This window comes from Varroa jacobsoni, unplaced genomic scaffold, assembly GCF_002532875.2.
Source record: "Varroa jacobsoni isolate VJ856 unplaced genomic scaffold, vjacob_1.0 scaffold_749, whole genome shotgun sequence".
In the NCBI taxonomy this organism is placed as follows: domain Eukaryota; kingdom Metazoa; phylum Arthropoda; class Arachnida; order Mesostigmata; family Varroidae; genus Varroa; species Varroa jacobsoni.
The window spans coordinates 109186-125894 of NW_019213651.1; the positions used below are offsets into that span (position 1 = coordinate 109186).

Below are 16709 nucleotides of genomic sequence, written 5' to 3' on the forward strand. Positions count from 1 at the left end.
ATATATGAAATGCTTGAGATCGTTAACTAGGTAATAAGGTTAGAATGAAAATGAATCATGACTATGTACGTGATATATAAAATATACAGCGCACAATGCTGTGGTCATTGATGATATATTTGTGCTACCTTTAACGCTGAATAGCGTCAAAATGCTGACCGTCCACAATTTAAAAATTAGATTCAGATGAATAAAAAATTTCTAGCAATCAAGCGGTATAGCTGAAAATCCGAGGCCACTGTCATACGGCTGTTTAGCTAGCTACGGGTGTGATCTAAAGCATAGTTTCCGTACAAACGGAGCATAATGTCTGTTCATGTGGGTTTAGTGTGGGCTTCACTTTCACCGGTACGGCTTATTCCGGTCGAGATATCTGCACACCACTTCGCAGCTCCTCTACCAAGGTTCACCCCTAGTCAGCCCAGATCCCCATTTACCAGTGCTACAGGCTGATAGAAGGAACTAATTAGTGCGACCGGATCAAAGTTGCTCTGGCCAAATTATTCGCGTCATCAGACAAACTAACTCCCTACACAAGAATATGTCTCCCTCATGCATCCATTAAACATAACAAAGCATATGAGCCGTAACTTCGAGAGCTGTTTTTTCCTTTGCTAAAGTCTCATTTGTTCCTGAACGTTCTTGTAATCAAATGATGGAGGGTATAAAGCCCTTTACGCCGTTTCGTAGAAAAGATTTAACCTTTCCGGTCACGTATCTCTTTCTAGTGTGGATGAGCCCCGTCCAAATCGCCAGCGTGCAGTGTGCCCGCAACGCAGAAGACACAGATGTCCGATAGGTTCTCTACCGATTCTGTGAAAACCGCTATATTATTGATAAGGCTCTGTATGAGGCAGTAACTGAGCTCTCCACTATGGCGTGCAATCAAGGTACAAAGCACTATCAGAACCTTGAATGTGTCGTGCATCCGCGAGCCCTACTGACCTAAACATCATGCCATGTCAATGATACATTGTAGCTATAATTAAGCAGTCATGAAAAGCAATTGTAATGCTCGGAGTGTTGTAAGACAACGGCAGTGGAAGCGCAGGTCCAAAGTAAAGAACTCATTATTCTTTGGCGACGCATTGTATTTTTCATCGGATATAGGAAGGCATAAAAATGCTCTCGGTAATGGCAGGCGGGTGACACCAGCATTATCGGTCCAACATACCTGTTTCTGAACACTGAATAGGCAAAGCACATAATGAAAAACTTTGCTTGTCTATTCTAGTCACTGCTGGGCAAACTCGTCATTTTTTCTGGAGTCCAAATCGTACGGACATTACGCTTTAGCCTTAGAATTCGTTTTTGAAATTATTTGAATTTAACGCTTGATACCTCATCTCTGAGTGGCTTTACTACATATAAATTCAATTTTCCACTATGGCACGCATATAATTCTGTTATAGAAAAGCAAAGGCTATTTGCTCTAGTTAATTGTATGATCTTTCATCTATAGTTAGATACAATTAGCACATTGAAAGGCATGACAAATATTTTCTAAATAGTGTAAACGAAGTGTTCCACTGTGACGATACCTTTCACCCCCGTCTGTAGTCTGTAGCTGAAAAAGCTTTGTGTGTCACTCAGACCCAGTTAACTTTTCGTGTGTATTCAACTATTTTAACTGTGTTATTTCATTACACAAAAAGACTGCTATTGAAGATTCCACTTTCCGTGTTTTTTTTTTTCTTTGTTTACATTCAGTACGAACGTCACAAAATAAGCGCGCCGTTTGACAAAGTCCACTCTCTCAAGCGCAATTGGCCTTTAGTAAAAATTATGCATTTTTTCAAAAACAGCACATCGATACCCTTGCCTAAAAGTGCAGCTAACGACGATTGTGAGAGAGGTCCAAACGGAACTTGCCACATTTTCAGTTAAACACAGCCGTGCACGATTTTGAGATTCACATATAAATAGTGTCCACAGAAGCAGCGATTACCATACTCTAACGAACACAAGAAGTTGTCACAGTTCGTTCTAATAAAGTAAGTACTGATTGAACTTTTTTTTTATGAAATTGGAATAGCACCCTATGAATGCCATATCAAAACGATTTTTACTAGGAAGCCAGACGCGGATTCCTGAGAAACATGTCGATCGTATTATTTTTAGGCAGACAGCTGAATACTGACTAAGAAGATACGAACTAGCGGGAACATCCTCCGGCCACATGTGCACTAATCAATTCAAATATATGCAGTACTTTTTACAGTTCCCTATTTTTTTACTGTTCCCTATACACGGAGACGTACTTTCTTAATCATACGAATAATCCAGCAATGGTAGTATTTTTTCCGTTGTACGAAGTATTACTACCCGAAGCGTTCCTTTAATAGTTCAAATGTACAATACTAGATATTTTCCGCATGAAGTCTTTTTACATCCCAATGTACAGGTATGTATGTATGTATGTATGAACGAGATTGCCTTTTTGCAAAAGCTATAAAGTTGATATCTGCGAGAATTAGCAACGCGGTTGCTGCGTTTAATTGCTGCCATACTGACAAAACAAGCTACGAACTCGGTGCCATAAATGATCGTTTACTGGAATACTTGCATTCAAATTGACTGACAGCTGTAGAGTGCCGTTTGCGATCGTTGTCATCCGATTATTTGTACCAGTCACTCTCATGATATGAACTCTTTCTTTTTCGATGGTCGTAGCAAAAACTAGGTTTACTTTAAAAACCCTCGATAGCTTTAGAGTCTTTTGGCTTTCTTTTTTTTTCCAAAATAAGCGACTAGCAACTATTAGTGGTAAGTACATGCTTCTCTACTTAGTACTCCATGCGTGCGATTTGCAAGAAAAATTAGGATAGGTATTTCGCTGAAATACGAGATGAGTTTCAGTGGCGATTTTACGAGATCGTGTTGTTTCCCAGCTTCCCACGTTCGCCATGAACTGCCTAATCATCTTAGCTGGCCTCGTGACTATGGCCTATGCTACCGGTCTGGGCGGCCCTGAGACTGTGGATTTTGCTTCAGTTCCCATCAGCAAGGACATCATCGCCAAAGCCAAAGAGCTCGGAAAGACAACCAATGTCGTAGTCAAGCAGTACACCGTTAACTATGCAACAAGGTAACTTATTAACTGTAGCCAAGCCTCGTATTCATTACACTTATAACGTCTATGCAGTACGTACATGCTGCACGATACAGCTAGTCGCTTGCAAAACGTAACGGACTGCGGCTGTTCAGCCTGAGCGTTTGGGGCGATTGTAGCTTCCTTCCCGAACTCCCAGAATCACAGCTTCAGCGAGCTGTAGCCATTCTATAATATCGGCTAAACGGCCCCTTATGGCACCAGATATATTTCGGTCTGTGCAACTGAAACCTACTTCTACCAGTCGGCCTGTCCATATGATCTCCACACCGATTGGGGTAAATTATGATTCATTTAGAGAACTAAATTTTTTTTAATTAATCAGTTACCAAAGTGCCCCCAAGCAGGCTAGATAGACACAACCGTTTTTTTCCATATATTCCGGAGGCAATACTACAAAAAAGCCAGTAGGGTCATCATTGTTCATTCTGACATTGCAGGTACAATTTGCACGAAGTGGAGCTCGAGGTGAATGGCAAAACCTGTACTATTAGAGTTAGCGAAGAGAAACCCTTGAAATGGCTTAAAGGAAAGAACAACTGCATCCTTTGCTGTTGAGCCAATATCTATTCAGGGTCGTATAAAAAAACGGAAGGGGACCTTTCAGTATTAGGACTTTTGCCGCTGGTTAGATAAATAGTTTCATATTCGGAGGCAAACTACGATTCGTTTCCATCTGTAGTTAATGTAACAATAAAGTGACTTCGAAAAAAAAAAAAATATGAAACCGAATGTTGTCAATTATGGACCCCTATATATTCATCAGCCGTATATACTATTAGATATAAGAAGTTTTATCAGTCGATTACATTTTTACATGTTTATTATCCAGATATTCGTTGAACCTAGATCGACGTAGCTTTACTAAATATTTTAGGCTATTTTTCAGCTTTACGATTTCTGTAGGAAAAAGCCTTTCTGATCTACACCTACTAGCAAAGACCGCAAAATAGCTCTAGAAGTGATACACTCTGGGTCACTAGCATTACGACCTTGTACACGAAGCTTTGCTTCTCTATTTAGCGAATAGAAATGATAATTATAACACAATATCTCTAATTGACAAGTTACGCTTAGCAAAGTATAATAGAAGTGATATCTACGTTTAAGTTCAATCAGGATAGTCATTTTCATATTAGTAGTCGAAACTTCGATCCAGATGCCGTAGTTTTTAGTCATTCCTTTCAGAAACTAAAGGGAAGCCTTGTTAGAACATAAGCTAGAGAATTAGGCATTTCTCTAAGAGCAACGGATGCGTTCGTTACCTGCTTGTTACAAGGAGTAAATACGGTTCGTCATGTTCTGCCAAATTGATTTTACCGAGTGCCGTCCGCCTAAGGGGCCGCGGCACGACTGTAGGGTGCATATATAAGAAGCATCGTTGAAATGAATAATCATAGATTGCCCAACGCGCGCCGTGAAGTTGCTTCCTTCCGCAACCGTTACAGGTAGTACCTGAGCAAGTTCTAAGTAAATGCCATAAAAGAAAGGTTTGCCAGAAGGCCCCTATCAAAAAGTGAGCGTACATAACGGTAAAACGCGAGTCCTTTCGACGTTGTTCCGGAAAAAAGAATTCTATTCAACTCTCGTTGCCATAGAAGATCGTTTTACTTTTGTTTTCTGGCTATATTATTACAGGCGTGTTGGTTAAAAACGCTAATGTATGTAGGCAACGGCACCGATCTACTTGAAGGAACCACTTGGAAGGGAAAAATAATTTTAAAGATTTGTTCGCTTCGGTCCCTCTAAATCTGCACATTGGCAAAATGATTAGTTTTGCGGCAGTATTTCTATATGATTTTCAAATAGTTCTTGAACTTCAATTTAACGCGTATCCCAGGTTCTGAGATTAATGATGATGTTTCTAATCGTGGTCGCTGCTTTTGGGGCCATGGCGACTGCCACGGACGTGGGCACCCCGAAAGAAGTTGATCCTTCAAGTACACCCGTTTCTAAGGAGATCATCGCCAAAGCTCAGAAGCTCGGCAAGGCGAATAACGTCGAGATCAGAAACTACACTGTTAATTCTTCGACAAGGTGAGACTTCACTGTAGATTAATCGAAATCCGAATCGACAGGCTCGATCAGTTTGGGCAGCTATTAGTTTTTAAGACTCGAATTTACTCGGACGTATAGCCCTTTTGTTAGAATCAACATCGATCGTACTTCAGGCAAATTCTTCGTTTGTGTAGACGCTACAGCTGTTTTCATTTACGGCACGTAATAGCTAAACCCAGCATCTACGTTATAAACCAGTTCGGTGAATTCGGTACTAAACTAAGTTATTTTGTTGCCACAGGTACCCCTTGCATCGAGCAGAACTTGTTGTGGATGGCCAGCAGTGTACCATGACAGCCAGCGAAGAGCACCCTGTCAAATTTTTGAAGGGTGATAAAAATTGCATTCTCTGTTGTTAAACTGATATATACCAATGGACAGCGGTAAATATTATAAAATGTTAATAAAACTAACATGGTTTTCCTTATGTATTGATGTGTGTCGTTTTATTAACAATAGACTAATTACAGATCGACCAAAAGCAGATACTCTGACCGTATTTGTCTGGCTCGTCTCTGGCAACTTCCAAACATTTCAGTTTTTAGTAAAGTCATCATCTTCTCTATTTGAAAACATCATTCTAATCGTTGAACAAGTGTCCTGTACTAATCTATAATACAGTAATTTTTTACATGTTGAAACGGTGTCGTAATTCTTGTCTTCGATTCATAATCTACCAAGACAATTTACTAAGCGTCTTTATTCTTCATCTGGATTTACCTGGGTAGCAGTAGTTCATTATCGGATACCTCTTTACCAATTTCTCATGGTTAAGCGCCGTTTCTCACTCCAGCAAATTGGTAGGTATGCCCCTTTTCGACCACTGTTATCATTCGCCCTGTGCTTTAATCTGGTGTTTTTGACTTTACCATAGCCCCGGGCTCACTCATCGATTCCGCCCATCTTTTAGCTTGTTTCTAGTTGTGGCCGTTAGGCACTTAGGCTGAGAAGCTTGCTTTTCAGTGCAGGAAGTAAAAGCGTAATTTTCACAGTTTACATTTCTAGCACAAACTACGGAAAAATAACCGCGTTGGTTTAAATCAATGGGAGTTTCAGGTAACTCTATCGTGCCGATCCGAATATTGTTCATATCGAAATTTGGCCAACTGATGCCGTAAGAAGCAACGTAGTTTTAGACAACATAAAATCGACCCCGCTATAAGACTTCGTACATCTATTAGAATCGGATACTTATCTCAATCTCTTTGCGACAAACGTTCCTCATGTCTGTTTTTTGTTTTTCATTTAATTCATGTGTATTAACAAATTGTTTTTGTTTTTTCGAACAGAGCATTATTTTGTTCTGGGCGGACAAATATGCTTATGATCTATTACAATGATCTAAACTTCGATAGCAGTCTGTCCCTTTAGATACTAGCCAACATCACTGAATAGGCGAATATACGAATTCAGTATAAATAGGTACTAGTTTTCGTTCTGAATCAGATTTTTATTGATGGGCGCAAAGGTTGATGATCCTGACAAGTTTACCTAACGTGGCCCGCGTGTATTATATTGAATTTCGCAAGAGTAGTTACAGGATGGTTCTTACTAGTGGTGCTCTACTAAGATTATATACACTTTTTTAAAGACTGCTAACTATAAAACCTTCGGCGCGGGAAGCGGTCCTATTGTCAGCGGACGGTTGGCCCATAAGAGCCCATTTATGCTTTGCCATATCTTAGTGGTTGACATTAGCGTAGCGAACAGCTTGTGAGCAATATGTATTCGTGTACGGCAGCAATTGCTATCGACTGCGTTCATTTAAGGCGAGGGCAACATGTAGCGGGAAATGTTGGCTGGAGATTTTCCCGTTGTGGAAAGACTGGACGATGACGCATCTTTAAAAACTCGTTGTATGTAGCTGTCCTAAATCTCGAACAGCGTGGTCCTTAGGGCCGCCTTATTTTATAAATCTACGTTAAACCTGGATTACCTTGTGATTATAAACTCGTTTTTGAGTCATAGAGACAGTGGCGCATGCATTACACGTAGGAGACTTCACATGAGTGAAATAAGGGAAGGCGGAATTGCAATGAAGTTTTTTGCTTTTCGTTTCCTTTTTGGCTGGAAAAAATGAATGCTAATAAATGTTTTGGTTCCAATCGGAGAACGATTATCTCGTCTTGGAAAACGAGTCCATAGTACTTTCTAAATCTTAGAGGAAAAAAAGTACGATACGTACAGGATATCAGAATATGTGTCTTGGATGCAACACCCATCGTTACACACACTGTCTATTAAAACTCTAAACTTGCGTCGAAATTATAGTCAGCGCTAGCTAGTGTCTTGTAGGAAAAGAAACAAACATAAAGGACATACGTCTAAGGTTTTGTTATTCCAATAAAGAAAGGCTCATGAAATGGAAACTTTGACTAAAATTACATTGGATTTTCTAGTTCCGAACTGCTGTGTTTATGGGGTTTGCGTAAACTAGGTTTTCAAGTAGATAAATATATACAAATCAACCGTATTCAGGTCACTCATTTACCAGTATATTTAAAGCTCTAAAAAATCTACAGGATTTCGAGTTTATGTTAGTGAGATGTATTGAAGCCTTGCGGTCTAGCGATTTTTAAATCATAAATTAATTCCAACACGTTTGCAGATTGAATGTACATTTATTTCTACTTCGATTATTTTTAAGATCTACTGCAGTAGCATTAACTCGAATCGAGTGTGTAGTGGGCTCTAACTTTCAAGTTCATTCCGAGAAAAAATCCCTGGATTAACCCGAGCGATACAGGCTTGATTGAGCCCTATCGATTTCGCGGCAGCTACGATAACTTACTTACTGTCCTTCAATTTATCTCTGTATTGTACTGGCCAGAAATATCATAGGAATTGAGTATTTTAAGATAAATAGTCAAGGTTTAGTGTTTTGCATCGAGACAAGTTAGGCACTATTATCGCTTGCAGAACAAAAAGATCCAGTAACAATATGTATATAACGTCCTCTATTTTAGAATAAAGCATCGTATTCAACTAGCTTCGATCTTAAGGTCGACCTTGCTAATGAAAATTTACCACTTGGGTTGTTGGCACAATTCGAGTCAACATCTGTAACTAGGTCTTATACCTGTAAGCCTTATTTCGAATGGTATTTACGAAAAATTATACTTCTATTGCTTTCGTTCGTTGTAAGCTGAAAAAATCGTTTAATAGTAGTTTCTGAATTGCTTTCCAATAGAAAGTCAATGATAGTATATAAATATTAATCAGGCGGTGCCAGCAAAATCTTACTCTCACGTTTTCTATATGGCTCGAGGCAAATCTAGCGGAAGTCTACAGACAGTTTGTTCAGGGAGCTCTGGAGAGCGATATTCCATTAATTCAGGATTGCTCATACGCCCCCATCAGCGTCTGTACGATAGCGGTTCATAGACCTTTTCTTATTAATGGTATTTACTTTGACTAACAGATAAAGGAAACAGCTCCTGGATTTTTATACATGTTAGAATGCTTGAATATAAGATTAGGACACAAGGTAAAGACAATTGAGCAATTTGCTCAATTGTCTCTACCTTATGCTTCCTATTTAATTAAATGGCTAACGAATTCTAGGCCGGGTTGTGGAAAGGGACTTTTTTTAAGTTCATTGCCAATTTTACTGCGACATATACGCAAGCTAGTACCTGCTATTTTGATCTTGATATATGAACTATTTAACTTAAAGCCTAAGTTATGTCACACTTCGATGAAATACTTAGATATAATTAAAAACCGCACATTGTAATAGACGATAACTTAGTTGTTTTATTGAGTAATCGGAATGATAATTACGATTATCATCTCGACATCTATTCATTACTTTTTTGTGTTGTTATCCCAACATTTCAACACTTTATTTTACTTATGTTATTCCTCCCTATCTCTTTTTCTATGTATTTCTTCTTTAGCTCAGAAGTCAGGGCCGTGGCCTGTGGTGGCTCGACGCTCGCTGGTTTCACTACCAGATCTATAGCTCATACAGCAATGAACCATGCTGATGAACGTTCCCTTCTCATAAACCTTCATCTGCCTATTCCGAACTTGCGTTCCATTTGCCCTTTTTTTGCGTTTTTAGCAACTGGTGTCTCCTACAATGCTTAACAAATGAGCAGAAAGCAGTATCAATGACACTAGGCGGCCATCGTTGCGCTGCTATATCAATTAACAGCTTTTTAACGCACCCCTTTGCTTATTCTCTTCCGTTCTGACATTAATTAGTTAATTAAATTTTTTCATATTTTCATTTACACTTGCTAAATGTGCATTTTCGGCTAGACGTGTTATTCGACGGGCGTCAATGATTTATTTTCGTCTGCTCAAGTGGATGTCTATAAAATGGCTTTATTTAGTTTGCCAGACGCTTATTATCATCGATGCTTATGGCTTGATTCGACCATTCCCCAACGAACCACCAATCGAGTGCCTCGAAATCGTCTGAGAATCGGCATCTTCTTCGAAATTCTAACTTATACTTTCTTTACATCGAACAAATTGTGTAGTATAATTAATGTTGTTAAAATAGTTTGTCCATACTTTACTTAAGACTCTTAGAGATATGTTGTTTATGTATTAACCGTTACGTCTCTGTAGCGTTACGATTTACCTAGTGATTCCATCCTCCTTTCGCTCCTTGTTACGTCTATACACCGTCAATAGCACTTAATCACTATACTTTATTGATTATTGTTACATATTTGTCGTTATTGTTATTTTTCTTATGAGTACTAGCATTCCCTATTCTATTCCGTTGGTGGGCAAAATACTCACACGATGATGGGTCTGTGATAGCTGCTTTACCCGCGATTTATCTACCCTGGCCAGTACCCTGCCTTTCTTTAGAGCCCCGTATTCAGTGTTCTATTCTAAACGATATGTTTATCGTGCAGCAATGGCGCCCTACACATCGGCTCTCCCTAGTTTCTTCTTTCTTCCCTCAGCTAAGATTGCCCTCGGTCATTGTTTCTTTTATACAACGACATTAAATCATCGTTAGGAAAAATGCACGGCTACACGTTGGACTTACGTAAAAAGTGACGTGTCAATATGCATATCAAAACGTATTCACGCAATTACTTGTCTCGTAATATGCCCACATCGAACATTCGCTGGACAAACCCTTTGCCTTAAGTTAAGTTAACCCTTAAGTCTCTCTGTATATTGACGTTAAGCAAATATTAAGCCCCTATGTCTTTTCAATTGGAACATAAACTAATTGAGATGAGCTCCTCTCGTATTGCTTCGGAACGTATTAAGAAGCCTTTCGCTCCGATGTATAGAGGATTAAACTGAAGTTCCATATAGAAAGCCGTTCGAATCTATCACGGCAAATTGGATAATTGTTGTCTCCAGACGTCTTCGTAGATGGCATATCTATCAAGGAAATTCTCCCGTGCAGACCAAATCCTAACCCTGATCTGGTTACTAAATTATTTCGAATTAAATAATTATTTCGAATAGAAAACTTTATATGTTCAAGCATGCGCCATATTTTTTATGTCAAGTTCAATTTCAGCACAGTTGTTCTCTCTGGATCGAACGATTTTTCCTAACTATATCAGTTTCTATGGTGTGATTAGTTGATATGCTCACATGTCAACAGAGCCCCCTCATTCGGAGCCTCATCATACAACGGTATCGCCATAGAAAAACACTCCGAACCTCTTTTCTACAAACCTGACAGGTCGAATGCGAGCTGCACCTCACTTTACGTTTTTATTAATAGCAACCGATCATGTGGCCCTTCGTTAACAACTGCCCGCCTTCTGACACGCTTAATTAACAGTTACATGTTACAGAAGCCCCTTTTGCATAGTACATGTAATATATTATAACCTATAGACATATCTTTCTCACTCAAGGAAAATGCGTCGGCAGTACGCTTAGTTCCAAAAACACTGCGCTTATGTTTTTCTAATGAAAATTGCCGAACGTACAGCTTTAAATGATGGCAATACGTGATTATCGATAATTATTTAAAAAGCGCCTCTAATTGTTGAACATTATACCGTCATGGGTTTGTTGATTTACGTCATATTCGTTAGTAAAAATAAAAATAACTTGTAATAAAAAATAACTTGTAATATCCAATCGCAGCTTGTCTGTAAGCATATAACTCTTTCTTAATTAAACGAATTAAAACGCTTAAATGAATGTGAGCGATAAAAAAATTATTATAATTTACAAAATCGAAGTAACCTTGTAAATGTGTATTTGACAAAAGCTATCTTTAATAGCGGTAAGTTAATTAAATAATGGAACTTGGAATAATAATGATGAAAAATCTAGTACATCGCAAATACCGAATGAACTGAATCCAGTTGACACTTGTGCAGCCCGCGCTAAATATTCGAAATAATTCCTTCTGAAACATTCGTTCCCATTTTATTTCTTATCGTATCATTAATAGTAATGTGCATTCCGAAACTTGCTAAAGGATTTCAACTACTTTGTACAATTGTTGTCTTTCCATGTTAACGCAGCATCGCAGGCCCTCCTGAGTTATTAAAATTTGTAATAATGTATCATTTTTGTCGCGCTCATTCAGTTGTTAGCGACTCCTTGGCGTCTCGTTAACCTATATAATATGGGCATCCATACGTATTAAGTCGGCTGTATTTATAAAGTTTCTGTTGCGTCTAGTGTGCATGTCGCGCTAATCGCAGATATGAAATGGCTTCGTCTTCGAGGCAGAGAGAAGTCTTATTCCTGTGAGAATTCAGGTGTCATCCAGCAGCAGCGTCAACGTGTAGCTGCACTCGTTTCAGCGCTTCTATATTAGACGTGTCATAGGTTAGGTTATCTATTGATGGGCATTAACCTTGCCGATTTCATATTATTCACACATCTATTACCATTATTGTCTTCTTCTGTTCATCCAGTACTTAATCAGGCTGATTTCAGTGAGTGAGCATGGTACTATCTCATCGATATTTAATCAAGTTGTATTTACTTATCTCTGTTCATATATATATATATATATATAATCGTTTTACAGGTTTCACAGTACGTTCTTCATTAGAGTCTTGGCGATCATAGTTGTTGTCTTTGTCCTATAATAATAATAATAATAATAATAATAACAATATATAGCAGTGGTTCTTCCGGTCGAATCTTTGTCTCTATCGTAATAAATGAGTTATCAAAACGGGTTTGACTAGAAGATGGACCTTACTAACACCTTGGAGCCGCTGTCCTGTTCTACTCTATTCTCGTTTACCTGCATTAATCAACTACTCTATACACAATTCCAGTTTCAGTTTACCGCTCTCGTGCAACGTCATCTACCACCCCCTACCTATACATTCGTCTACCGTTGTCCGTGTTTTATTCGTTCTTCTCATATATATATATATATATATATATATATATATATATATAACGAATGTAGTTGCTCTTTTCTTTTGCTCTCTCTATCAGTAGCGGAGCGCAGTTCTATAAACTCGCTCTGGTTTGCTGTACTTTCTTTGAACGGAACACGAATGTATGAAAATGACACTACGATGATCGTGGCTGATGCCATTAGAAGCAGACGTAGCGGCGCTAATGCAAGCTTTCAGGGTTTGCCTCGTCGGCCACGACGAATAGGAGCCAGCCTTTGGCAACGCCTTCGATAAAAAGCAGCGCGGGCTTGCCAGGCTGCATAGGTCTTCACCCTCGTTTGGCCTGTGACTCGATGGTAATGACATGACAACAGCATCGCTCTCGGACGAACCTTCCTTATCGCAAACGAACGATTCGTCGACCCCCGTCTCGACGCCGGCGTCCTCGTCATCTAGCGACCAACTCCACTTCGATCCCGCACTGGATCGCATCTCAGACCACCCCTCGGATGATGTATCAGAGATGGTGGCCGTACTCCCCTTACAGTCGTTATCATGGCTGTCGTTAGTATTATTGCTGGTAATTATAGTGGTATTGCGGTGATGATGCTGGTGGTGATTATAGCAAAGCTTACTTGCTTTGTTACAACTATCGCGGTTCGTGGACCGTATGATTGATGAGTGATTACAAATACTACTGCTGCTAGTGCTTTGCTCATCCGCAACGTCACGATCGGACTCACACAGCCAAGGTGAGTGGCTCACGCCGGATCGATGCCCGCACCATACTCGAGTGGCATTCGAACTATTTGAACTAATATTTGTTGATGACTGTTGATGGCAGAAATGGTTATAATATTGTCCGCTGTAATAGGTTCGCGGTGACCACGATCGTCCTGACAGCATCGATTTGGCACTACTGTGATATCTAGGCGTCGGAGTAGCGTTCTGTCGTCGGAATGACCACTGGCTATGACGTTCGTGGTCGTGATGACATAACAGCTGCTGCTGCTGCAGCCGTCGGAGCTGTCCGTCCTCTCCTCGATGTCTTGGCGAAGCTTGATGTCAGACGATGTCGTGGAGACATACGTCGGCACATGGAGCGAGCGGCGTCTGGGAATCAGCGTCGGACTGTACACTCTCGAATCGGCCGTTCGAATTGTGATGGTGAGTGTTATTAACATTGTTTATCACCCCATCAACGTTCGTCTGTTCGTGTTCAGCGTCGGCCATATCGACTTCGGTTTCCGGATGTGTATCCGTCGTCGATATTAGATCCCAGACTCCGCTATCCCCTCGTCATCTGAAATTCGCATTTCTTAAGCGACGTCAAAATTCTGCTGAGGCTTGTGCGAGCGACAATTATAACAATACATGCATGCATACAGGCATTTATGGAAGAGCCGGAAACGGTGAGTGTGGTGCAGTTCTAGGGTTACTGTATTAGAGGATTAAAGTTAATCATAATGAAAACGACAAACTTAGGATTCGGCGTTGAACTTGAGTGGATCTGACAAAGTTTCCTATATAAAGTTGCATAGTTTGACTAGATAAAAATTCAGAGTGCTGAATTGGTGTCGTCGTGTAAAAATACCAAATAAGCGTATGAACGTAATGGAAAAATGGCGAAACTAAAGAAAAAGTCCAGCAGGCCGTCAATGTCCGGAACCGGGTCGGGGCGTAATGCAGGCATCTCTGGTGGATCAAGCGTAGGAGATTGCTATCGAAGGCTTGGGCACTCAGCAGCATTATTATGCATTGCAGCAGGAGAGCTGGGTCGTTTGTGAAGTGGATGTCAGAAATTTAAACAAAACCCACCCGGGATCGACGATCAATACTGTCGACTTGGTCTCGTCGGAATCTGAGTCGTCCTTGAGTTTTGTCACTGATCAGTTCATCACCAATCGATCCAGCGTCACCGATTTCATGATCAGTGCCGCGCGTCATTAACGTTCCAGCAGCATTGGTATATTTCAAGATAATATTTAATGTATTTATCCGTTACGTTTAGCATTGTCGCCAAGGCCACTATTTTATAAGATGCCGTCCTTCTCTACTTTATATTCGCATATCCGTACTGCGATTCATTGTCAATAAACATATTGACAAAAGCAACGGTGACGCAGTAAAGAGTTGTACCGTAAGCGCCTGACCGGCTTGAAATCTATCAAATGTCTTGTTCGTGTGTTTCATCAAATCTGTTTGTTAAAACATTAAATTAATCATCTTTAAAGTATAGAAAACCTGCGGAAATTTTTCGTAAAGCAGTCGTAGAGTTCAACGAAGATTTTTCAACTAGATACTGCCTCCATATTGCAGCTTTGATTTAAACTACAATTTCTAGAATATTAGAACAGGTGTTGTCCTATAGAGTGTCTATGATTTACGCACCCAATAGAACACTGTGCCTTCGGAAAGGTTGATACCAGAAATGGAAGAAAAAGTTATTGTGATGAATGATTGCTGATCTGCTCAAGCCTACCTTCGAACGCGCTGTTGTCATGTATTTCTCGATGATCATGTAGCATGCGATGCAGGTCATCAGCGGTGGCCTGATGTTGTAGCAGGCCTGACGAAGGCGTTATAGTGTCAAGAACGCACATGAGACACTGGTGTATGCAAATATATTGCTGTTCATTTTGTACCATCCACACACGATCTTTGCGCATTTCGAAAACGATGCCGAAAATGTCCACGACGTCGAGTTTACGCATCGATTGCAGAATTCGGTCGAGCGCGATAAAGGTACCCGAACGGCCTACACCAGCTGAGCAGTGAACCACAATAGGCTTGTTGTCCGGGATTACCTGGAAGATCAGATCATCACAAACGATCAGAGGCAAAAAACGTTTAGATTAACCTCCGTTGGTCAAATTCTACTGGTATGCAGTACCCGGGACAGAATAGAATTGTTAACTAAAATGAATATTTCCACCATAATAGATAGTGTTTATGATTGAAATCTATGTTCGTTGTATAAGGTAGCTGTGCGGTAAACAGCCAATATTTGGGACGCAGCTTTTGTTCTCTCGTTACTTTTTACTCATTAATTATATTTCGATAACGGGACGGGCTAATGGGTTGCGCGTTTTTTTTTTTTGGTTTACTAACCCTTTCTCGGAACGTCCGGACAAATCTGACGAGCGTCTGCGGGGGATCAGGAACACCGAAATCTGGCCAGGTAGTGAAATGGAAATGTTTCACAATACGTGACTGGTCTCCGCGTGAAACTTTTAGCTCGCAAATTGTCCAGTCGGGGTATTGTGATTCTGTCAGAATTGTCACCTGGATGTCGCCGTAGTAAACCTTCGAACACGTAGATCGAACATGGCAATAAAAACGTGAACTAGAGAAGTTTAGAAAATAATAATAATGAACGATAATTAGTTTCAGTACCGTTTTTGTATAAGAAAGTAAACACTCACAGGCTGCATGTCAAAGGGCCAATAGTGGTCACACTTCTCCCTGCCTTTTTCTACGCAACGCGTTAACATGACGATCGCTCGGCAATTCTGCTCCCAGACCATACGCCAAAAATCGTCGCGTGTTGAATGTAATGGACCCTGAGTTACGATAAACTCTCTAGGCGAATTGTAGCCCGGAATATAGTTGGCGTTGATATAATCCGAGCCTTCCTCGTCATCAGTAGGCAACAATTTCACTCGCGAATGATCGTACGGCAGGATATTGGTGAAGCGGTTCTTTGGCCTATTTACGGGTAAATCAGCGGCCGTGCAGGGCCGATCACGTCCGACGTGCTTCAGTAATTCAAACTCCTCCGAGAATCTGAAATCTGAGTCGGCGCTCATGATTCGGTAATGCTCAGCAAAATGGGCCAACTTGACCGGCCGTGAGGTGATCACCTCGACTTCGGGAAGATTCAGCCCAGCTCCAGTTCCGCCGTGCTGGTCGCTGTGCCTATAAAACACGCTATCGCTTAGTTGACGTTAGTCGGGATACAACACCCAGAAAATTTAGTCTTTTTATCAATGGGCGAACACGCACTTCTCTACGCATAGAAAGAAGGAAGATTGTGAAATTTTAACTAGCAGTACGATGTCATTGATCGTTCATGTTTGTTCATATGGGATCCAATTCTAGAAAGGTATGATAGCACTGGCAGCAGTCATATGATGTTTTTCAGTTATAATACAAATACTGTTGTCATAATTGCTCTAGTTGTTTGAAGAGTTGTTCGAGATGTGAATAGAATATTTATAATATACAAT

General features: G+C 40.2%; 2 protein-coding genes and 1 long non-coding RNA gene across 3 annotated transcripts in view; 2 read left to right on the forward strand and 1 right to left on the reverse strand.

Moving 5' to 3' along the window:
• The first annotated feature begins 1855 nt into the window (after positions 1-1855).
• LOC147753095 (uncharacterized) lies at positions 1856-3839 on the forward strand. The gene is made up of 3 exons (XR_015312213.1): positions 1856-1994; positions 2892-3088; positions 3553-3839. It is a non-coding gene; the product is annotated as an uncharacterized LOC147753095 (long non-coding RNA).
• A 102-nt stretch (positions 3840-3941) lies between these two features.
• LOC111263242 (uncharacterized) lies at positions 3942-5601 on the forward strand. Its single transcript, XM_086969509.1, has 3 exons — positions 3942-4560; positions 4953-5149; positions 5412-5601. The coding sequence occupies exons 2-3, from the start codon at positions 4965-4967 to the stop codon at positions 5527-5529; spliced, it is 303 nt and encodes a 100-aa protein (XP_086825635.1). The 5' UTR covers positions 3942-4560; positions 4953-4964; the 3' UTR covers positions 5530-5601.
• A 3299-nt stretch (positions 5602-8900) lies between these two features.
• Ptp10D (Protein tyrosine phosphatase 10D) overlaps positions 8901-16709 on the reverse strand; it is a 36886-nt gene continuing 29077 nt past the window's right edge. The window contains exons 15-19 of the mRNA XM_022838168.2: positions 15906-16410; positions 15592-15786; positions 14963-15287; positions 14299-14365; positions 8901-13783 (exon numbers count right to left, since the gene is read on the reverse strand). Of these exons, the coding sequence (XP_022693903.2) occupies positions 13780-13783; positions 14299-14365; positions 14963-15287; positions 15592-15786; positions 15906-16410 (1096 nt within the window). The 3' untranslated portion in view covers positions 8901-13779. The remainder of the gene's footprint in view (positions 13784-14298; positions 14366-14962; positions 15288-15591; positions 15787-15905; positions 16411-16709) is intronic.

What these genes read in the sequence shown, in the direction of transcription:
- LOC111263242 (XM_086969509.1), top strand. Translation starts at nt 4,965, where the DNA reads ATGATGATGTTTCTAATCGTGGTCGCTGCTTTTGGGGCCATGGCGACT. An exon ending in ACTGTTAATTCTTCGACAAG is followed by an intron (nt 5,150 to 5,411) that starts GTGAGACTTCAC and finishes TTGTTGCCACAG; the next exon opens with GTACCCCTTGCATCGAGCAG.